Source organism: Lissotriton vulgaris, chromosome 1_2, assembly GCF_964263255.1.
Source record: "Lissotriton vulgaris chromosome 1_2, aLisVul1.2, whole genome shotgun sequence".
Taxonomy (NCBI): Eukaryota; Metazoa; Chordata; class Amphibia; order Caudata; family Salamandridae; genus Lissotriton; species Lissotriton vulgaris.
Window position 1 is genome coordinate 32,613,437 of NC_141686.1, and position 24,986 is coordinate 32,638,422.

At 44.3% G+C, this 24,986-nt stretch overlaps 1 protein-coding gene across 4 annotated transcripts in view; it reads right to left on the reverse strand.

The window, feature by feature from the left end:
• Nucleotides 1-24,746, reverse strand: part of BICD1 (BICD cargo adaptor 1) — an 808,512-nt gene extending 783,766 nt beyond the window's left edge. For all 4 annotated transcript variants that reach the window (XM_086952776.1, XM_086952778.1, XM_086952777.1 and 1 more), the window contains exon 1: nt 24,110-24,746. In XM_086952776.1, coding sequence (XP_086808902.1) covers nt 24,110-24,322 — 213 coding nt within the window. In that variant the 5' untranslated portion in view covers nt 24,323-24,746. The remainder of the gene's footprint in view (nt 1-24,109) is intronic.
• Nucleotides 24,747-24,986: the final 240 nt, after the last annotated feature.

The following is a 24,986-nucleotide window of genomic DNA, read 5'->3' on the forward strand; positions in this document are numbered from 1 at the left end:
TGTAAGTGGGTTGCTAATTGCAGGCGAGGCACCGGAGCTTGGATGCACTGTTTGTGGGGCCGTGCTTTGTGCGTCCTCCGATATGCGATGAGTCCATCGAGACAATGATTGTGCGCTGCGGAGCCGCAAAATGGCGGGCCTGTACAGCGGAGCCAGCACACCACACCGATGAAACCTGAGATGATACGCTCGTTCTGGCAGAGAGGTGCGGCAGTGTGTCTGACAAGAGCCTGTGTTTCTACTGAACACTCCCGAGGCTGAATTAAGCTGGCATTGCGTTTCACTTCACTGCGAATCCGTAAAAAAGAATCATGACGATGTGGAGATTTGCATGCTGAGCGCGCGAAGCGTGTCAGTAATAAAAGCACTGTTGAAACTGCCCCAGGAGCGCCACTACTGTTGCAGGAGTCTTTATTGATGCCAGCTGGAACAAATACACGTGCATATATGAGGCATTAACTGAAGGTTGTGAGAGATATCATTGCCTGTTACCTTGGGGACTGGCAGTTAGGGGACATGCTAGTGTCAACACTCTGAAGTCTCGGTTGCTGTGGTGTGCAGACACCTTGGTGAAATTGGTGAGCCCTCTACTTCGCAATCCTGTCAGACTGGTATTGTGGGGGGAAAAACACCATAGTGAGGATCTGGTGCGCTTTGGGACATTAATGTGTGACAGTGACGCTTTTTCCATTTCATTGATGCCTGTGCCTGATTGTTGAAACACATCTGCTGCAGTAGCCCTACCTGTCATTGCGGAAGATCCTCTCACATGGTAAAAGCATGTTCCCTGCTCACGGCCTGATGCTTTCCCAGTGCTATAACCCAACATAGTGATCTGCCTTGGATTTCGGCGGTACAGGGTGGCGGCACACTACTTTGCAGTGAGTGAGCCACCAGAAGGTGTACTTTGTTGGAGTGCAGATGCACTGTATCCGGTGGAATATCATGTGGACTAAGCGTGATTCGGAGGCCTTCGGCCGAGACAAGATGGTGGTGCGGACCGGCGTATACTTTGTAGCGGAGCTGGCAGAGACAAAAAAGAATCCACAGCACTGCACACGGCTGGCGTCGATTCCGAAAAACTGCAAAGACTGTAACCACACTGCCTAACAGATAAGTGACTATGCAATGTGCATGATGGCGAACTGCGGTACACATCCCTATCTGTCTATCGGGAGCATGGCCGGCGCACAGAACGGAGGCTCCGTAAAGATACCACCTTAATATTGCACGCATTGGGAGACAACTGCCGCTGCTGTATAAAAATAACATATATATTTGAAGCGGCACTAGATCACGGTGGACCTCCCACAATTGGCGAATACTACAGCGCCGTAACTACGGACGGCCATTTTGTCTAGATGACTAGTGTCTCGAATCCGGAGTAACTCATCCGCAACTGCCAGTGCAAACATCCACTTGAGCACCTGATGAACTATTATAGGGGGTGAGACCGACCTGGGCATCTCTGTTTGGCAGGCTATTAGGAGGAAAGTGAGCGCCATGAGCATGAAACTGATCGCCATTAGGCTCCATGGACACTCTGCGCAAGGTGCAAATCCCTGTTACTTCCCAGGATGGGGCAATATCCGACTGGCTTGCTGATCCGGGGATACTGGATCACTCAAGGGGCAAGACAGTCCCCTGCCTGACCCAAAGATGGCTGCCATAGTGGTCCCCTCCACGTTGTTTTACTTCCCTGGGACAATAATTGGACATTGACCAGACCTTGAACCTATCCCCTAACCGGTTTACATTTCAGGACTTGAACCTGCGGAACTTACCCCAGACTGTGGAGGCCAAGCGATTTGGCTGATGCCCAGTGGAGCTACCAGATAGCTAAAAGAGGAGATTGGTTGTGGACTTCCCCCCTGCCATCACCTACCCAACCGGACCTTGGGCAGATTTTCCCCTTGTCTCTACGTACTATCTTCCTCCTACCCCTTTACCCTATGCCCTCACCCTTCCTCGCTCCATCCACCCTGTCCCGTATGTTCTTTAAATGCTTTTCTTGATACTTATCCAACTTTTAACTGATGTAAATTGCAACATTATTGTTCATCATGTAAAGCGCTATTCCTTCTGATCTAGCGATCGCTATACAAAACTCATTAATTAAATATGCTCCCATTTAGTACTCTTTCTCTCTTTATCTACTTCCCTAGCTCCTATCCCCTCTCTCCTGAATCTCTCCCCTTGCCTGCTACTCTGCCTAGCCCCCTGTCCTTTGTGCTCTTTAACTAAGCACTCCTTCTCCCCTTGTTGGGGAAAGATCCAATATTTATACTTTGGAGTCTCAGGCTCAGCAAACCCGCTGAGAGAGTCCACTGCGCCAAGGGAGCCACTCACACTTGAGGTATGGTATGGCACCTCTTGCCAAAGCACTCCCTCTCCCCTTTTTGGGGAAGGATCCAGTATGTAGGTCTTGGAGTCTCAGAGACACCTCTGAGAGAGTCCACTATGTAAAGGAAGCCTCTTGCAATAGAGATAGGGAAGTGATACCACTTCCCATGGGATCACAGCTTACTGGACTTTGGACGTTGCTTTTACTCGTCTACCGGTTTGTGTCCCCGTCACCCTCCCCCTCCTCTTTCCATGCTGTGTATCTCACCCTCCCCTCCTCTTTCCCGCCTTCATTATCTGTCTAGTTCCCCTGCTCCTACCCCCTCCCTGAATTTCTCACCTTGCCTGCTTTTCCCCTTACATATTTGTGCTTATTGTTTATCTCGACCTTACAAGTAACTATGTTGCCATGCTCTAAGAACTGTGTAACCTTTGTAACAATGTAGCCTGTAACTATGATCTGATGCTCATGTAAAGCGCTCTGATACCTTCGGGTGTAGCTAGCGCTATATAAAACCTTTAAAATAAAATAAAATAGCCGGTGCACGATGTAGCCTTGACCCAGCACTTCACATGACAATCCAACACTGTCGGCCTGAACTTGCCAGAGCAACAAGATAACTACAGTTGGTGCTTTGTGCTGTTTGGTGTTGCTCTCGCTTAAGCATTTAAAGTAGCATATCTCTGGTGCTACTGATTGGATTTCAGTCATTTTGGTCTTGTTTTATTGATTAAACTCTACTCTATGGCTCTAATCTGGTGTTGTGCTTTCACTTTATAACTATTTGAAGTTTTGCACATGTACTTTACACGTTGCCTCTAAATTAAGCCTGACTACTCTGTGCAAAGCTACCAGAGGGTTGAGCACAGGTTAATTTAGGGTTTGTTTGTGACTTCAAGCTGACAAGGATTGTGGCTCCTACTTGAGTAGGGTGTCTCCAGCCTCAACCTGTAACCCAAATTCTTAGAGCGGGGTATAAAAAAAATGCTTTTAGGTAAGCTAAAGATGGTGCAAAAGACAATTTGCTCTTTTTGAACTTGGTTACACATCTTCCATTGAAGTTGTCCTAATTATCCAGGTAAATCAAAGGCACAATTTACTTATTTATTGATGTAATTATAGTTTTTTTTCTGCAGGAGGGGGACTATTCACTTGATTATGAATTGTTTGATGTGAATTAATAAGCAGGGCATACGAGGGTCTTGTTGTTATGTGGCCCCTTCAGAGAATCTTGAAGAACTGGCACATATTAATAGTGGTGTCCAAAGCGTGTGATAAGAATACACGAAAGTACACGTCAGACAAATTAATGTGCTAAATCTATGAAAAGGATACACACACTTCATGAATGCCGACATTCATCTGCTCGCTTTCAAATCATTCCCTAAATTAAGGTTACCAGACGAATCCCTGTCGCCAAGGATGCAACACTGCAGTCCTGTTTTTTGTATTTTGTTACTCATTTTCAGATGTCTTAGTTCAATGGGATAAACTGGAGTGAACCAGGACTGCAACTCCAAGAGTGCATTAGGCTGTGAAACGAATATGCCAGATTGAAGTACCATGGCCTTGGTGACACGAGGGCAAGAAGTCACCTGGTCATCTTACCATAAACATTCAGCATCATCATCTTACTTTACGTGTTGACTCCATCTTTCAGTGAAGTTCCCTCGACACGAATCGTACTCATTGGAGCCAATTCACAAAGGACTATGGATGTTTGTCAGACACAGCCCTACTTTCATGTGTGATTTATTCAGTTCGGCCAATTTGCATGAATTATTTTTAGCTGTATGCATAATTTACAAGTCACTAAATTGCTTCTGCAAACATTTTTGATTGGCATTAAAATTAGCATTTTTGGGTACAGACTGTACTACAAGTCAACAATGACCCAGGTGTACAATGCAGGAACTATTTATTAAAACAACACTATTGTTTCCTTACATTTACCTAGGTAAAATTCCTGATGTATACTTTCATGAATATTTTATTTGTAGGAAAATCGCAAGAAAATCTTTTGTATCCTGAATAAAGACGATAAATAGGCAATTCATTGGTCAAATTTCTATAATGTCCAATGAATAAAGATATAGGAATTCGTGAAATAAAATAAAAAATGTAATCATGCATACAGATAAAAGAAAGCAAAGGACATTTTATAATGAGACATTATTTTCGAGTTTGACAACTGACAAACGAAAGCAAGAAATCTACTAAAGAAAAATATTTCAAACCTTAGAAACAGGAGCATCGAAGGAAGGGGGTATGGAGGAAACTGTGCTCCTGGCGATATTATCCAGAGTGAGGTTGTGTCAGAGAATAACTTGGTTAAATATGAATAATGTGTGTAAAATACGAATATAAATAATTGAAATTGAAAGGCATGTGAAAAATGAAGGAGCGCAGTAAAAGGACCCTCTTGTTGAAAAATCATCAGCGTGTGAGGATAAACCACCATTACGATGCATCCCTTTGACACTCTTTGGCTGCTCTTACAGATATTCCCACTTTCTCTTAAAAAAGAACTTTATTCTGTTATTACACAGGTAAAAATAACCATAGAAGTACACCAAATTGGCCTAGTTAATTTACTTGTAAGTCCCTAGTGGTGGTACTACCTGTGTTGATGGCCTAAAAATTAAATGCTACTGGAGGGCCTGCGGCACTGTTTGTGACGCCCACTTCAGTAGCCCTTTAAACATGTCTCAGTCCTGCCATAGCAGCCTGTTGGTGCAGTTTTTAAACTGCCATTTCAACCTGGCAAGAGAAACCTCTTGCCTTACCAAAGCATCCTATTTAATACATATAAGTTGCTCCTAGGGTAGGCTCTACACAACTCAGAGGGCAGGGCGCAGTGTACTTAAAAAATTGGACATGTACTTTTAAGTATTAAATGTACTGATAGTGAAAAACACCTAAATCAGTTTTTTCACGACCGCAAGGTCTACCTTTCCCATAAGAGTTACCTTATTACATTTAATACAGTGTAACTTTCAATTGGGAGCAGGTAGGGAGATCAAGTTTGGTGTCTAAAGAATTGTAATTAAAATCCCACTTTAATGGCAAAGTAAGATTTTTAATTATAATTAAGAAAATGCCACTTTTAGAAAGTTGGCATGTTGTGCTAACTACTTAGTGCATGCAGCCTGTTCCTGAGTCACATGGCTAGACGTAGCTGGCAGTTGCTCTTCGTGTACTGCTCCCAGACAGTGAGTCAAAGGAAAGGTAGATGTTGGCAGAATGGGCCACTCTAAGTTAACGAGGGGGAGGAGCTGCCACCTACTTGCATGCACTTGCTTGCACATCACAAAGGCTCTGCCTGAACATTCTCACAAAGGGTTTGACACAGGTCTTTTGTGACCCCAGCTAAGCTGGGATCAGGACATGCAGGAAGGGGATGCCTGACACCTAAGGGGGATGGAAACCTCTAGAAGCTTCCTCCACTTCTAAGTGGGCAACAGGTATAAATTGTGGACCTCAGACCCAAACATTTAAGTACACTTCATGACCTGGGCTCTGGCAGGAAGAGTCAGAAGAAGTGCAGAAGAAGAAGAAGAGTCAGGAAGTGCGCTGCTGCTGAAATTACTGCAACTCGGCTGGACTACTGCTCTGAAGGATTGCAGTTCTAATCTGCTAACATGCTGCCCTCTTGCCTGGATGAGAAGGACTGGACCCACATCTCTGATCCTAGGTCCACAGGGTGACTCCAAGGGCTAGCTGGCTGGCTCCTGATCAGAAGTTGCAGGGACAAAACAGGCTTTCAACAACCTTAAACCCAGCACCTGGACTCTGCCATCTGTGAGTCCTGCCATCTCAACTGGTGCTATCCCAGTCCTGGATCCTTGAAAGTGGACCTGAAGGTGCTCTACTGCCCATCTGTGGTTCCAGCAGAACCAATGCATCTCTTTTGCCACGGGGTGGATCTCCCACAGAACAGGTACATCGCATCTGCTGTTTGATGGATTGCATGTGAAACTGAGACATCGGCTCTGCTGCACGGACATTACCTGACGCAAGGACTTTGCATAGCCTACAGCTGCCAATAGGAACCAATGCTGCATGACACATCTCAACGTCAAGATATCATCTCGCCTAATGCAGCCCGTCAGAACCACTACTATGCGATGTATCTCCACACATGGACACTTTGAAGCTCAGTGGAACCACAGCTGCGAAACGCATCTCCTCGCCCGGACCTTGCTTCGCCTCGGATGTGTGAAGAATCCTCGACACAGGACTCCGCATCTCTTCGCAACCAGGATTTAGGATCCTCTTGTTCCGCTGGCCTAAGTTGGGCCCTGTAGCTACCCCACACTCCATCCCGGTCGGTCTGAACTTGTGACTTTGTCCCCGTTCTAGAGAGACCAGATACCCTTGGTTGGCGCTTTGCGGCATTATTTTTACTTAGATCTTTAAAACTACCTAGCTCCAGTTCTAATTATTTGATTTTTGCTTTTTTGGTTTATTTATTAAAATATACTCTATTTTTCTGGATTGGTGTGGGATTTTTCTTGCGTTGTGTTTGTGAGGCATATATATTACTCTTCTGCTTTCTTTTCCTCATGTATAAATTATGCATAAGTAGTGGCAATGAATACTTTTTATGGCAATCTTCCTTTGATGATTCTGCCTTTTAACGTTTGTAGAGCCACTTTCCCAAATACATCTGGTCCTTTTTATCATGCTTTTTTTCTATCTTGTTGAATTCTCTCATTATTGTAGTGGATTCTTCATTTGTGCAGAGACCCTGTGACACCCGTAGTGCAGCTTCAGGAGGTAGTGTAGTAATAAAATGCATTAAGTCCACTGATAGATGGATTTAATGCAGGGAGTGAAACATCAGAACCGTTTGGCACACACCGTGTAGACTCTGCTTTTTAACGCAGAGCATTCAGTTTGAAACTACTGTTATATGCATTTATGAAGGCATCATTTGCTTTTACTGGATCTTAAGAACAAGCTGGACCTTCTGTACTTCAAAGGGTAATTAATTACAAAAATACTGATTTCTTCTTTAAGGGCAATGCTTCAACTAACCCGATCTGTTTTTTTACCCTTTGTGCTAGGGTTACCTATTGGATGCCAATGGATGGATGGATTTGGGAGGGAGGTAATTTTCATGATCAATTTTGGAGAGTGACTTAGCTCCACTTGCCCTCCATAGAATGTTTAATGTCATTTCCCCCTATTCTGAGCCAGATTATTTCATCCTACCATCCCACGAGCTCCCTGCATTCAGTCAACTAGCACGTGGCTTTAATTCCCTGAGAGGGCGCTCTTTTTTGTGCACTGGCCCCCTCTCTCTGGAATGCTCTTCCCCTCTCTATCAGAAACACTCATAGCCATCCTCTGTTTAGACCTGTGAAGGCCCATTGTTGGGGAAGCAATGCTCTCTACGAACCTTGTAACATAACATAACGTGAATTGTAGCAGGGATTCCATCATAGGAAAATGCACATGAATGAGGATGTGTCTGAGACATCCCCTTATGGTTATTAATTGAACAGTGCGCCCCTGGTGCTATCTGTACCCTGCATGTTGTCAGGCTCTGCCCCAGTGTAACTCCCATAGGGCAGTCCATGCCATGACGTGTAGTCAGCATCCCCTAATACTGAGGTCAGTACCTTGATATGCCACAGACATCTCGCCATAGGCCAATCACTGTCATGATATATGCTCCACACTCACTCATAGGCGGACAATGCCCTAATGTGCTCTGCACAACCACCCCATAGGAGGGGCAATGCTAATATGTTCCCCAGACATCCACCCCACAGGACAGTCAATGCCACATTGTGTCTCTGGTGCTGTCTGTAACCAGTTATTGTCATGATGATCCCTAGGGGTCCTCATATAGGCCCGTCAATGCCATCAAGCGTTCTCAGCACTTCCCTGTGGAGTGCTCAATGGCCTGGTGTGTCTCAGATGTTCCCCCACAAGTTAGTCAAAGCTGCAGTGTACCCAGGCACCCTCATAGCAAGCCCTTGACATGATGCGCTCCAGCAGTCCTCGCATGGGCAAGTCACTCCCATTATGTTTTCCCAGTGCTTCCCTGTGGGGCAGTCAATGGCGCGATGTGTCCCAGATGTTCCACCATAAAGCAGTCAATTCCACAACGTGGAGTTGGGAGAAATGTAAAAACTACATGTTTGTGATTAGTAAAGATAATGGTATTAGAGTAGGTGATCAGGGAAACAGTTACGTGGAAAAATGAAACGTCATCTTAGCAACAGCGATCATTGAAAGACGCTAAGTGACAACCTTACATTTGGATTTAGAAAGTTGCTCCAAGAATTTCAAAGTGTTTCCATCTGGAAGTCCATTTGCTCCCCCTGACAAGAGCTGCAGGCTTCGTCCAGGCTACTGTGCAATGACTGATTTGTGTCCTGAAGCAATTTAAATGTGTAGAGCAAAGAAACCATCATACATTACCGCCGCCATACGTTTGAGCGGTGACATGCTTCAAATCATACCATAAATATTTAACATAACGCATTACAGGCAGTAGTCTCGGTCCTGGTGGACTGTCATGGGACTTAGCGCTCATTCCAGTATCCTGTAATGCAGATAAATTATGCAGGAGTCTACTCGCTGAGGAACGGTGCCAAGGACTCGGTCTTTACAAACCAAATGCAGCAACTCCATCAACTCACTGGAAACTTACACCACCGACGCCTGTGGGTGGGCAGGTCTCCTAAGAGCTGTCATGTTCTTGCTGCAATCTGCTTACTCCAAATATTTCGATGCCTCTTGGACCAACCGCAGTAGTTTGTCTCTCTGGAACCGTAGGACTATCCCAGGTTCCAACCATGTGCCATTGACATGATGGGCAAAGGGACAGGAACTGACAACCGTGCAGCGCACACAATGATACGGCCCTTCGAGGCCTAAAAATGTACTTAAGCAACAATCTCCTCTGTCAATTCACTCAGGCCCCCTTCAAGGTAAGGTGGACACGGCACGTTAATACCATGATTTGATATTTGAATTACTGCACAGTAATTATGATATTCTAGCAAATTAAGCATTTTATTTTATTCTTTCGCTTGACTAACGCTCATTTGGGCTACACAGTGTATTAATGTGCAACCTGTGGTGATATGAGCTCCCTGAATGCAGAGCAGAGCCCCTCTTTTATTTAACGAGGCTCCCCATAGGCCCTCTGTGGTATCTAGGGATGACATCATGGAACCTCAGCCTTGGGCATGCGTGTGCCTGGCTTGTTGCTAGGCATGTGTTTGGTGGGGGTCTCAGAATATAGTAGTTGAACTGGTGGCAGTTCGAGAGCTGACTGGAGGGAAGGTAGTGTGTGCCGAGCTGGTTGGGATGTATAGCTGACTGTACTTTCTTTCGTTTTCATTGAATATCAAGCAATGTAAACATAACCCATAAACACCAGCTGCATCATGCAGTACAGTACGAGACCCACATTAATCCAGTTCAAATCAATACATTTGTTTTAGCAAATTCATTTTTGAAACTTCACCTTGTGTACTCAACTAAGCAAAAAGCAGTTAGATTACATCCCACCAAACACACAAAAAGTGATGGGAGTAATACTTGCCATAAGTCTAACCACTTGCTCGGGATAGCATTCCAAGCCTGGTTTCCCTGTGCATTAACAAATGACATAGGCAATGTTAAAATCAAATTCAAGATTCAAATAAATTAAGTTGGTGTTTAATATCCAGGACAGCATTAATAGCCTCACTTCTTCAAGATCCAGTTGCAACTGGCTCCTTACTCCCAACCACCTTCCAGAATACAGAATGTTATCAGAATGTAAACATGTCGCATGGACAAGTATCTCAGGAGCATCATGATGTCACTTAACCAGATGTTAATGGACATAGAAAAAGTATGATAAAGAATGGAACAGGCAGTTAAATAAAACTTTTGAAAAAAAACCTTAAGATTAACAAAATGTAAATTACAAAACAGACAATGCCATACATAACAAACAATGGATGAAAAGCCAGGATTCTATGTTTAACTTTATAAAACTACTATTAGCATTACATGTGACTCATTAATCAATGTAACCATTGAAAGTCATAAATATAAAACTCCCCCACTCACGTCTCTGCAGCATAGTACAACCAACCCCACTGCTTTAACTGGTCTCGGATCTTTCCACGGGATTTGAGGCAGCGGACTGGTAGGTCAACCACTAAGGGAGATTTGAGCGCTCGCACCATGATTTGGATCTCTGAGTGCCAATTCGACCAGAATGGTCCCTTGATACTCATGAATATTTTTAAAACGTGACAGGCCATGAGAATAGATAAAAGGGATTCTGCTGATGGCCATTTAGAAACTGTCAGGCCGGTCGTCTAGATATTATGGTCACTAGAGGCTGGGGAGCCGAACTTAAACAAGGACCCTGCTTGCAAACATGTGAATTCGCATTTGGTTAGAAACCGCTTCCAAAATATCCAAAAGTGTTTGTAACCGAAACATATAAGTACAAATGAGTTTGTGGAGGCAATAGAGACTCCAAATGCCGCAGGATCCTCAAAGTAGTCCCCCAAGGTGTAGCCTAGGTATCAGATAGTTTAGTGATGTGCACAAGTTACTCCTGCCGTTGTGGGATGCAACCCGCCCAGGAGGGAGACAAACTATGAAACAATGGAGCAGTGCACTCCCAAGGTAATGTAGAGTTCAGAAACGAAACGTAGTAGTTCCTTCGTAAGTATTATCATTTAAGGTAATGGGAGTCTGTCCAGTAGAACTCTACTGGACAGACTCTCATTACCTTAAATGAGGCTTTTGTTCTTAACACATTGCCCTGACGAAGTTCAGTTGATGAACGAAACGCGTTGGCTGTTGTTTGTTTCTATGAATTTGGATGTACTTTAATAAAGATAATACCTACGAAGGAACTACTTTGCTTGGTTTCTGAACTCTACATTACCTTGGGAGTGCACTGCTCCATTGTTTTCATACAGATGAGTTTGTGATATGTAGTATGATATGCAATAGTTTGCCATAAGCAATTTGATATGCAATATATCAAATAAAACATAAACCATGATTGTTCATTTTTAACAAACAAAGGATCTATTATGAACAGCCACTTAGAAGTTGAATCCCATTTTACTTGCCCTTCATTTGGAGTACTAGAGCAAGGTTGTTCCAAAGGTTAAAAAAATCATAAATATTTATGTATCAATCCAGTATAGCCACATACTTGAAAGTCATCTGAAGCAATTTACCACCAGCCCAGATTTTCTGTTCTCATCCCACTAATCATGTGCACCTGGTTCAGTCCAGCCCAAGGATGCAAATAATTAACACAACAATACTATTTCTAGCCAACAAGCAGTTAAATGTGTTCTAATAAGGCTGGCGAGGTAAAACGTGTCAAGCATGTACACTATATTAACATTAAGACAATAATGGTTTATGTAATATCAAACATCTGTGCTGAACTTAAATACGTTAATATCTACGAAAGCATGCTTAATTCTTTATAAAAATGGGCCCCATATATTTTAACTGCATTACAGACAGCTGTTTTATTAGGCTTTCACTCTGCACTGCAAGTGCAGTCATCTTCTACTCTCTATCAACAGATTTTCACCTTTGCAAAGCCTGCTGCAAGCAAAATGGCAGACTTTGCAAGGGTGAAAAACAAAAAATATATTTATGAAAGTGACATTGTAAGTCATATACATCTTTTTGACTCAAATTAGCAACACCGCAATTGCCAGTTGCTTTTGAATCGCACAGAAATGGGGCAGCAACAGGGCATTTCGCAGGGGTCGGACTGGGACAAGAAATATGCACGGGCACCAAAATAAAAGTTGCCCCAGTTAGCAAGATAGTTAGCAAGCCAATTTGCTGAAAGAAAGTGGCCCACATTTGCAAATCATACCAGATTTGAACTCCTAAAGGCACACTTTATTAGTATTTTCTAAGGTGTGGGAGATTGCATGCATTTGTGTTTGCTGCAGGCAATGTCTGTGGTAATATCAGAGAAATCAACAGTAAAAACCGACCCAGAAGACCATTAAACAGGCCAACGAACTGCTAAAAAACCGACCTGCTCGCAATCTTTAAGATCAGGCCTTCGGGCACTGCCTGACTGCTCTATAGGCCAGTCCGACTGTGCATTTCACCTTCCTTGAGATTTGCAAGGAAATGGCTTGCACTTAGCACTTGGTTAGCATTCGCTCAGCAGAAGCTGCCCGCAAGAGGCAGCTGCCACTATATGAATGACAGCTGTGGGCATGCAGAGGGCAGACAGTAATCCCCTGGCCAGCTGCATGATCCCTACAATGTGCTACTGTTTTACCAATGCTACCCTAGTCCATAAAGTGTTTCCTGGCTGCTATACCTGCAAATATGAATAAAGACATAGAGGTGTTCTGACCCCTTCCACCTCGGTCGACATTTGCAGCTGGTTGTCAGATTCTCCAAAGAAGTATGCCTCATAAATATTGATGTCATTGGATTTCTGCAAATCTTTACGACCAACCTCTTTGCAATTGGCAAGTGTAATTTACACCCACCAGGAATACACAACAATGATTCCTGCCAGGCATACATATTTTCACTATTGTGCATTTCTGTGTATTTCTCTGCCACAAAAGTAGAGAAATCTGCAGCGGTAAATCTCACCAAAGTGTCAGAAGTGTCTGGAACAAGATATGTGCAGTCTTGTAATTTTGTAACGTCCATGAACATGTATATGTGTAGGTATTTTCTCCACTAACACAAAAAGAGGTCAGGGGTAATCATTCACCAAGCATCCTCTTGATTTTCAATATCCCACACCTAAATATTGATGAAGGGGAACTAAAAACAGCTACCTTCTGAGGAATCCCTTATTGTGGACTATGAATGTCCTCACCCACTACTCGTGGGATGCTTCATCATGGACTTCTATTACACTCCCTGTGTTGCCATGAACAGGGGTAGAGCAAAATCATTTTTTGGGATGCAGATAGTATCTGGCAGGATCAATTGTTTGTAGCAATGTATGGTTAAAACTGCCTTAGTGATACCCATTCAGTTCTGATCATTTTATTGTGTGCTCCCCAGACAGCATTACAGAAATTATGTAGATGCTCTCTGGTCTTTATCACCACATTATATCTTAAATTCATGTCATCTTCATGTTTTGGTCAAACATCTTATGCCAAAAAAGCAAAGTGTGAAATATTGCACCATGCAAATACCTTACAAATACCTTATTCTTCATATGAGTCTTTTGGTGAAAGGAGTTTTTCTCCAGACGTCTGGTTAGTAACCCCTAACCGGGTGTGAGCGGGAGCGTTGCCCTGTAGTCACAAATCCCTCAATAGCCCAACTCACCTCCACTCACTGCGCCAGACCCTTCGTTGTTTGCTTTTTATACTGAAAAGGCTAACAGACTGACCTTGACCGTGATTTGGGAACAGGATCCTAAAGTCCTGATGAAGGTCATTGACACTTACTGGCGTAAGATGTTGGGCTGAAACATGAAGATGATATCAATTTGAGACATGGTAGGGTTCTAAAGCTCAGGGATCATCTACATTGTTTTTTAAACCTGTCTGGGAAACCCACAATAAAAGGTTCGGATTCAATTGATTATCCCTTAGGGAGTTTTAACCATGCATTACTACAAACAATGTATTCCACCATATACTATCTGTAACCCCAAAATAATGTTTCTCCATCCCTGTTAAAGGCAATTCAGGGAGTGCAGTAGCAGCCCGATGATGAAGCATGCCACGAATAGTGGGTGAGGGCATTCTTATCCCACAATAAGGGATTACTTAGAGTGTAGGATTTTTTTTTGTTACCATTCATCAACCTTTAGGTGTGTGATATTTGTGGACATTCGCATACTGAGATCTGATCCTCCCCCACACTGGAATGACTGGAATGGGTCCAGGATCCTTCCAGGATGGGAAGAGGAGCAGATCACCCCTAGATATGGTGTAGATGTAGGGGAATATTTTCCAGAAAGAAAATGTTTTTCCTACAGGGGAAAAAGTAGAAAAAGAAATTTTGTTTTTCTAAATCAGCTGCCTTTCCCACTGTGAGGAATTGTACAAAAAGGCAGCCTAATAAAAGTCACATAAAAAGTTCAATAGTACTTGGAAACCTGTGCTATGTTTGGCTTTCCAAGAAATAATGTCACCTATTTTTAATGGAAAAAAGTTACAAAATATTTTTAGGTTGTGTCCTAGAAGTCTGCCTGTACTTTTACATGTATTATGTATATGAATGTGCTCAAATGGGAAATTGTGCTGCCGGACTCAATCAGCATATTTAGAGTGCTGCACTGCTGCCCATGGGGGTATCTGGGCGCTGGGGTGCAAGGTCTTCATCGCCCCCCCCCCCCCTCATCACCCCTTCCCCTTCCCCCCTTGCAGGTCTTGAGGAAATGTTGGGAAGAGTGAAGAAACGAGCAGAAAAGGTGAAACGGAAGGCAGAAAAATTAGCAGAAAAGGCAAAACAAAGGGCAGAAAAAGGTGCAGGAAATACATAACAGAGCAGAAGAGGGCAAACCAGAGAGCAGAAAAGGCAAAAGAGAACAAAACAGAGGGCAGAAAAACTAGCAGAAAAGGCATAATGGAGGGCAGAAAAACTAGCAGAAAAGGTAAAATAGAGAGCAGAAAAGCAAGCAGAAAAGGCAAAACAGAGGACAGAAAAACAAGCAGAAAAGGAAAAACAACGCGGAAGAGGGCAAAGCAGAGGGAAGAAAAAACAGCAGAAAAGGTAAACTAGAGAGTAGAAAAATGTGCAGAAAGTTAAAGCAGAGCACAAAAAACTAGCAGGAAAGACAAAACAGAGCAGAAAAGGGCACAACCGAGGGCCGAAAAATGAGCAAAAGGCAAAACAGAATGAAGAAAAACAAGCAGAAAGTCAAAACAGAGCAGAAGGCAAAACAGAGGGCACAAAAAAAGAGCCGCTAAGTCAAAACAGACCAGAAAACTGCAAAACAGAGGGAAGAAAACTAGCAGAAAGGCTAAACGGCGGACAGAAAAAAGAGCAGAAGGATAAATCAGAGGGCAGGAAAATATGTAGGAAAGGCAAAAAAGAGCAGAAGAGGGCAACACAAAGGGTAGAAAAATGAGCAGAAGGCAAGAAAGGGCAGAAATACTAGCAGAAAAGTCAAAACAGAGCAGAGGGCAAAACAGAGGGCAGAAAAATGAGCAGGAAGTCAAAACAGAGCACAAGAGAGCAAAACATGGCAAATAAACAGCAGATTAGGCAAAAGACGGCAGATAAACGAGCAGCAAAAGCAAAACGGAGGGAAGAGAAACGAGCAGAAAGGCAAAACATTGGGCAGAAAAACTAGCAGCAAAGGCAGGAAAAGACAAAACAAAGGGCAAAAAAGAAAGCAGAAAAGGCAAAACAGAGCAAAAAAACGAGCAGGTGAGGCATAAACAGAGGCCAGCAGCTAGACAGGCAGCAGACGGTAGTGGACTGCAGGCAAGCTGGACAGGAGAACTGTTCCGGTTGAGCTGGCATGAGAACCTGCCTCATATAAATGAGTGCACGTTTTGTCTGTGTGGATTAGAGGGCACCAGCTATGAGACTGCATTCCTTTACCCAATGAGGATCCAGCAACAACATCTCCCGGTGCACATGGTCCACACAAAACAAAATGAAAAGCACCCACAATTTGGTCCTGAATTTGCCCCATGGCCTCCTTACGAGTACTTTGAGAGGTCGAGGCATTTTCCAGATCCGGTATCTACCTGAAATTTCCCCACATATCAGAATTTATCAGGGCTCTCACAATTGGTTCCTGTTTAAGGTGGTGAAAAATGCCTGTACATATTACTCAATCTTGCACAAATTATATTGTGCATGCTTACACTCCAAATGGACTGATTAGCAATGACTCTACAAGATGGCAAAAAAACTAAAGGTGACTGCACAATATGTGTGGTGCACCAAGTGCACAATGAATGCTTCCAAGTATGTGCTTATGCAAACTTCAGTGCAATTTCTTTACATATCAGTTAAGAGCTCTAGTACAAAACAGTGTGCGGACAAGGATTGAGTCACCATGTGCTTTGGGCAATCGTTTATTGAATTTGCACTTTAGATTCAGATATATTTCGGTAATGAAGTAAAAATAAATTCTTATTTTCTTTCTCTAATATTTAGTTGAACACCATGGCGTTTATTTCCAAAGGTAAGTTCTTAAATGCATAAACTACTCCAGCATAATTTACACATACACTTGTGAGTAAGTTACTATTATTTGAGTATTCACATAAATTCAATTGAAATCATACATCTCTGCTGTAAATGCACATGTATGGCATTCATGTACATAGAAGTCTTACCTATTTTCCCTGACTTACCTTGGACCAGTCCTCAAAACGTTATGTAAAAGTCAGATGCTGCTGCGTCTGAAAATTATGTACACTATTTGTGTTCATTTCTGATAGGCTTGGGTGGAGTTCATAGCGGGACTCCACGAAGTGACTGAAAAACTCAGCCGCGCTACGAGGAGTTGTATAAGCAGAGGAGTGCGTTGGGTTGTGCCGTTCACACTGATTTTTAGCCCCGGGTGTTTGGCCCACGCTGGATAATCAGCACGAACGGCACCATGCGCAGCGCAAGTGGGCTATGCTTCTTTCTGCTGCTCAAGTAGATGTTCTACTCAAGCGGCAGCTTCCTCAACGCGAACGGAAGGTTTCTCAACGTGAGAAATCTCACCAGGAGATGATCTGAAGTAAGATTTTCTTCGCTCGCCAATTTAACGTTGGCGAGTGAGGAAAAAACTCTGCTATGCTACACGGAGCTCAGTTTTTCAGAACTCCCCGTGCTATGCCGTGCGTGGAGTGGGTAAAACTCCACAAACTCTTCGAGCAGAGCGGAATTGCATGCCCAGGCCTAATTTTAGAGTATTCATATTAACAAAAACCCTCAAGAATATACACAAAAATCTAGAGGGTGCAGCTATTTCTGTCAGCTCCAAATCATATTTATTCTTTTTTTTCCCCACCAAGAAAATACATGTTCATGCACCCCCACCCTTCTCTATTTGGCATGGCCACCCATCGCCCTGTAACTTTCTTCTCTCTTCTGAAGGAGGACTGTTACTTGTAATAAGTTCCATCTGCAAGAGTAATTGTCTGGAGAAGCCTTATTCTTTGCGTTAGCATCTCGGGCTCATCTACAACTAGATTACTTTTTTGCATAATTTAGATGCAGAAAATGTTGTGTAATTCAAGCCCACAATGCAAATATCACACATGGTTAGCTTTAAGAAAACTGTAGAATTCTGCTAACTTCTTCCTGTTCTTTTCCCTGCACTGTAAATATTTTTCCTACATGCACCCTATAAAAAACTAGCCTTATGAATCACTTTCTGCGCTATATATATACTTCTGGCCCTTTCCAATATAAGTTAGGTGCTCACATTAGTTTGGGAAGTATATTATTACATGTTTATGACTAGCAAATAGTTGTGTGTGTACAACTTTGTTGTGCACGTGTGTACTGAAATGGAAGTAGCTTTTGGTGAATAGGCATTTATGTATCAAACACTCATTATCACTTTAAAGTAAATAAAAGGTGAACAACCGGTATATTGCTCAGATTAATAAAAAAAGCACACCTTACCAAAAACTGGTATGCATTAGGCATGGGCGGAAAATCCGTTCCGCTCGCGGATTTTGCGGATTTTCGGGAAATCCGCAATCCGCGAGATTTGCGAATTTCCTGAAAAATCCGCAAATCCGCGAGCAGCGGATTTTGCTCGCACTGCTCGCACTGTTCGCGTGAGTTCGCGCCCCGCGAATAAGTGCGAAATTGCAGAAATACGATTTTAGCAAAACTGAAAGTAACTACTTACCAGGTTCAAAAGTTCAGGCTCATCATTAGTAGCCATTTCCTGTAGTGCTTCCTGAGGGGCCCCTCCAGAGTTCAGTTGCCAGTTGCAACTATTATGTGACCCTGCTCTGAACCTCAGAATAGTTACACATATGCCACAAAGGTCCTGAATTACAGCTAAGGGAGACAAGCAGGAGCCAGGCTGGAAGTTAAAATCCATTAATCAGCCCCTAATTCATTATTGTCAGTTGGGGCAGGGCAGGTGTTGTAACTAATTTTGCAACAATGAAAGCACTTAGCAAGTGCAAAAGATCACTAATCAGGGCGCACTAAGGAAGCAGGTGCCAGCTAAAAAAATATTCTGTGACACATTAATCAGCCCCAAATTAATTCAGGTCACTTGAGGCAGGGAAGGTGTGCTTTGCTTTGCCAAAAATAATGTACACTGGACAACCAGAGGGTGTGGTGATGAAACAGAGGGTGGCATGGGTGGGCCAGAGGGTGGCATGAGTAGTCAGAGAGTGGCAGTGGTGACAGAGAGTGGCAGTGATGAAGAAGAGTGTCCCAAACAGGTTGGACACGTAGAAACAACAAGTTCGCAAAACTTGCGACCCGACAGGTAAGTTCGCAAATTGCGAAATTGTAAAAACCCTCGCGAACTGGCAGAAACACGGGCGAACACAAAAAAAAAAAAAAATCCGCAAATTCGCGGGAATTCGCGGATTTTGCGGATTGCGAGTTTGCAAATCCGCAAATTCGCGGATTGCCAATCCGCAAAATCCGCTCATGCCTAGTATGCATGGCTGTAATTTCCTCATGCTTTGCTTACCATGGACGGGTGCGAGTTGTGCATGCGACAATTCAACTTTCTGTAGTGACTAGTGAACAGGTATTGTTGCATAGTATTCACAAGGAGTACAGATTTATGCACGTTTCCTTACCTTTCTGTGCGGATACTCTACTTCTAACATAAAATACCCACAATCGGGGTTCGGTACATTGAGGTCTGTTATCTTTGCACAAATATCTTGTTTCAATAATTCCTTGTTTCTATATAAGGTCTCCCTCACCTGCACAGGTTCTCTTCAATAGCAGAAGATCGTGCCCTTTCCCACACTTTTTGCACTGCTCACACTTGGAAAGTGCATAAGTGACAGGCGACTGTGGTATACTGTTAAGTGTGCAAAAAACACAGCATTGTCATTTAACGTTTCTAGGGGGTTACAATTTTGTAGCTGTTTGAACATTGTTTTTCCCTCCTCACTTCAATGACACACTCACAAAACAGTCTCTGAGTACACTCAGTTTAAGACTGCACATGCGTTACCTATGTACAACTGCAAATCCATTGCACAGCAACGCGTGAATGTATATCTTTGTGGATTATCTATTTTAACCCCAAGAAAAACAAAACTTCCACATGCAAATCTGATTAGTCACTGGAAAAACCTTTGAGAATCTGGTACACTGTGTTGATGATCAATTGATAGATTGTAACAAGCATAATATATGGAATCACCTCACTGATACAGTCTGTCCTTGAAACCCCGTGTGCATCTTCTATTTCAATGCAGAGCGAGAATGAGGTCATCGTGACCCCACACTGTCTCTGGCATGGTGCTCGGCGCTCACACAGAGGGGCACTCGTCTGCTTTGGTCTCTGTTTTTGTTCGAAGGATTTAGTGCAGCATGGGCACTGCTGAGGTTTCATTCACACCGCGTAGGTAACGTGATAAATGACAATAAAAAGTGATATTTCCTTTAAACTTGTGTTTTAAACCAATATCCCCACAACAAAATAAAAATCTGTTGATAGTGTCCAGTGCAGAAGGCTAGTAAACAAGCTGAGCAGCTTGGGATGGGTGGCACGGGTCGCTGCCAGGCAGCGAGGGGTCATGTCCATAGGCAGTAACTTGCCCCCTCCAGTATTCCCTTTAATTAAGGAACTGAGACATTCCTGGCTCGCATTTCTGCCACAGCTGCATTGGCCATGGAAAGCAGGAGAAATCATGTGGCGAAGACGGAGGACGCTGCACTGGCAAAGGGTTGCAGGATGTGTCGCCCCCTACGTGTGGGGTCATCTATTACTGGTTGGCGTTGGTGGCAAGTTTGTGGGGCATGAAGTTATGAATGGTCAAATGTGGTATACATACTGGACCTTACGTGATATTGCAATATGTTTAACATGAGACATTATGGAAATGTGATTTTATGTGCCAATGGGGCATGGCAATGAAACTTGCATGTGGTGCCTCTGTGTTCCTGCAATGTTCAGGGCATCATGGAAGATTGCGATGTGAACATCCTGAGATATCCTTAAAACATGTATCTAAGGCTATTGAAACACTCTAGAAAGGTGCAATGTCTGCGTATTGTGCATTGCAGACACGGGTAACGTGCAGGAACCAAGGTGGCACTAATGAAACTGATTAATATGGGGAGACAGGAGCATTGTGAAAACTGGGATGGGCATGCTACGGTTGTATGGTGAAAATGGGCAGCATCTGATGAGGTATACCAGCAAACAGGGTAATAATGTTCAGATATGGGTTAGAGACGCAGCGGTTATTTTTCATGGCATTGGTCGCAATAAATAAAGTGATCTGATGTTGGGTTGTGCAGAGTTGTCCAAATACGTGCAACATCATGTATTTTATAAACTGTGGGAAGCGGCACAACGTGTGCTTGCTTCATGTGGTGTTAAACAATGAGAGGCACCATCAGTGGCCCTTTGCAGCAGTGGAAATCTGTCCCTCAAGAGTAACTCCAAGGATTACAAGTGGGACTCTCAGGTTCCCTTCAGTGACAATGGTTAATGCTCCCATGGGGATTACTGAAGCACTCACAATCAAGACCTTTGTGTGAAACTCAAGCAAACCTAGCTGAGAACTAGACCTACTCACTACAAGCGGAAATGTGGGAACACCAGCATCTGGCGCTGCAGGCAAGGTAGAGATGAAGACCATGGGTTCCAATCATGGTTATGCGGCATAACCAAAATTATGTGACGCTCGGCAATCTTTCTGCATTGCTCCCCTTCCATGTACCAATGCTAGGACTAGAGTCATATGGAAAAAAAAACATGAACTCCGTCGATGATCATGTTATTCAGAATACTCCTGAAGCACTCATTGATCCTTTTGGTTCTGAGACACCCTTTGCAAACAAGCATTGACAAGTGCCATAGGTCTCGCCTTTTGGCTTTGCCATTGCAGACTTGGTCATTCTTTTTGCTGACGATGTTCAGCATCAGCAAAAAGAACAACAAATGGTTACAATACTGACCAGCATTGGCACAAACAAACATGATGTGTAAGAGCAAATGCCTCATCTTGCATGTACACATCAGTATCATGAAGTTACGGCAGCCTAGCATAATGACGTGTTCTCTAGCATGCATTGCCACATAGGCTTGAGAATATGTTGTGATGATGCTTTCGTTGTTTCGTTGTAGCAGACCCCAAACTTGGAGTGGTAAATAGGAAAAAAATTGTGCGCAAAAGAGCGTTTCCAGAAAGAAGTAGCCCTGCGGCAAATTGCGGTTGCCAGTCCCTCCAAAATAGAAAACAAACTATACAAAATACACAAAGGGAGGACAGGGAGCAACTGTGGAGGGGTGGAGGGAAAATTAAACACTGCCGAGCGCCTAGAACAATGGGGAACTAGGTGGGGGGGGGGGGGGCAACAAAGGAGGTGTTGGGATTTATATATATTTTTTTAAAGATAATAGTTGAATGGGACAGGGAAGCAACATAAGAGGTGGTGGGAACAATCCTTAGGGATCAAGGGCAGAGATGTGAGGGGGAAAGCAGCAAATGGGGAAATAAAACACATGCACTTTCGGGGAGTTCTAAAAGCAAAAGAAAAAAATGGTTCCTTGAATGTGAACAATGGATGGATATATGCCATTCAGTTGAAAGGTCTGTAAATAAGCTATGCTACAGGCGAGCACAAGAAGAGGAATGCAAACGACTGAATAAGAAGCAATCAATTACAGGAAAGCCACAAAAAATAAGGAATTGCCTCACCTAAAGCCTACTGTCAGTTTTGTTGTTGTCCACAATAGATCTTTTGACAACAAATAGCTAAAGAAGTATATAGAATATACAAAAACATTATCTCCAGACACAACAGTACTGTTTCAATATGTCCTACAAAAGACAATTGCCTTCTGCTTGCTTTGTCATGTAGTCTGTAGGTATAATGCAAAATCATTTGCAGAACTGTCCAGTGGAAAGGAGACAAAACTCGAAATATAATTGTTAGAAAAGGAGCCAAGGCTCATGTATTGCAATTAGTTACTCTAGATGATGCCAAGACTCATTTACATACGTTTGACCCCCTTTTTGTAAAGGAACAGACAAGCAAAATGCAATGGAATAGAATGCTTCAACGAGCAATTCTCAGAAGTTGAGGATGATTGAAGAGTACCCTTACATCATTCTTTACCATGTCATTCATGCATACATTCACTTAGTTCCTTCACATTTTTTTAAATGTGTTCTCTCATTTATCTTTTTTAATTAATGGTGATTTTAGAACGTCTAACCCGATAAGGGCTGAGAAACTAAACAAAACCCTGGTGAGGCCTCGTTATGTGTAGAGCTGGTTTTGGACGCCTCATCTCCAGACAAATAAAGACAGATTGGAAATGGTCCCTAGAAGGCGTGGCATGGTGATGCATGCTTTAGGGGAAGAGGCGGCTGAACATGTAAATATGTGCAGACTGGGGGTCAAGGCGCAGAATTCGAAGGAGATATTCACATTCCCAACGGGAATGAACAGTTTAAGAAACAAACATCCTTTAAGCGAGTATTCTGTGGGTTTGTGGAACCTACGTAAAGCTTAACTAGGAAGGCTCCATCCAGTGCACTGAATGGACTGAGCGTCCTGCCAGCAGAATGAGTGCAGGCCAAAACGAAACATAAAATACAATAAAAGGTTTGGATGGGGTATCCTGAAGCAACAGTACCAAGTGTAGGAGTCTAAAAGTGGAGAGCACAAGGGCTGATGTGGAGTGCAGCCCGGGTGATGGGTAGGCGGGGTGGGGCCTTGTCCACCATGAATGTCTGTTTCTATAATTAGAAAGTGTTAGTCACGCTGGCTAGGGGCTGACGCCCACCACAATGGGCTCTCGCCTGCCACACTCAGCCGAGGCACTGTCCACTCCACTGTGCATCCCTGGACACCAGAGATCACACCCTACACCAGAGATCACACCCTACATCACAGGTGCTCGCTACGGTACAGACAATCAGTTGCATGTCAATCGTGTTGCAGGTTCCTTCATTGCTATGCCTTATAATCAATATCGTAAGTCACAAACGTACTCACGTCTGCAAATATACCATAACACATACATTAGTAAAGAAATATTCCCCCATCTGGACTTAACAAATAAAAGAAACACACTTTGCGATTGTCAACGTGATATTTGCTTCTCAAGAACAATGTGAGCACAATTGTTTCAGCACAACCCAACCTATAGAATAAATATTCCTGTCCAATTATTTTCTTGAACGCTGAGCCTGCTAAATACATTTTTTTTCATTTTTGACAGCACGTGCCATTCTAAAGCAGCAACCCTGGTGGCAAAGCGCAGCGCAGCACAAGAATGTCCGATGCCCATAATAAATACATTGCAGGATGTACACCTGCCGCCCCCTGCATAGAACCGCTTGAACCTGACGGAGGCAATAACGGAGCAGGGCCAAGCCCTCCGCCCGGCCCCCAGGTATTGTCCTGGCAATGGGAGGATGGTTTGGGGAACTTCCTGTCAGCGCCCCCTCCCCGGCTAGATGCATCTCTTCCTGGTACTGTGCACATGCCCCACGCATGTCACTGCAATGCTACGGCGCTCCCTAGCGCCGAGGCGACCCCGCTTCGAGGCGCTGTGCGGCAGCGGGCAGTGCCCCGCAGAGGCCAGGCCTCGGCTCTGCCCCCGGGCGGCGGCAGCGGCAGCGCACCCACCTCCTTCAGCTGCTCCAGCTCGTGCTTGAGGCTGTCATACTCGGCCTCCAGCTCGTCATACTGCTGCTTCAGGGCCAGCTTCTCCTCCAGCACCACCAGCCCGTACTCGGCCGCCTGGATCTTCTCCTGGGTGGTTTCCGTCAGCTCCCGGCTCAGCCGCTCGATCTCCGCCTGGTAGTGCTCGGCCGTCTGCGGGACCTCGTCGGCGGCCATGGCCCCCCTCGGGTGGATGGAGAGATGAGAGGATGGGTGGGTGGCGGGCGGGTGCCTTCCCAGCTTGGATGCTGCCCCGCGCCCCCTCGCAGCGAACGGAAGATGCCGGCACAGACAGAAGCGGCGCGGAAACCGGGTGGGGTGGGGCTAAAGATGGGGCCGGTAGGCTGCCATTGCCTCCCGGTCTCCCTGTGCGGCTGGTCGGCTCAGGGCATCACTCGGCAGGGCTGGGAGGGCCCCTTCATCCCCGGCTCATTCAAAGGCAGGAGGAATTCGCCATCTCCGGGCAGCGTCACTGCAGTGTGTGCAGCCTCCACCTGCTCTCTCTCCCCCTGCTGCAGCCCGGGTGATGCTGCAGTCTGCCAGAGGACGGACAACCACAACATCCCTCCCGTCAGGAAGGCGCATGCTTCAGCCCCGGTCCCAAACAAAACCCACGCTGGCTGCCGGGAGCGGCGGAGGCAGCCCTCGCGGGGTCACTAAAATACACACACCACTGGGGGTTTCATAATGCTGCAGTGCAACACTGGGGGGTGCATCCCTGCCCCTCGCCGCTCACTAGCGCATCCTCCAGCCCTCTCGCTAAAATACGCTGCTTCCCAGAAAGTAGGAGATATCTGGTCCTGATGATACAGTTTAGAAAATGCACCATGAATGTAATCAT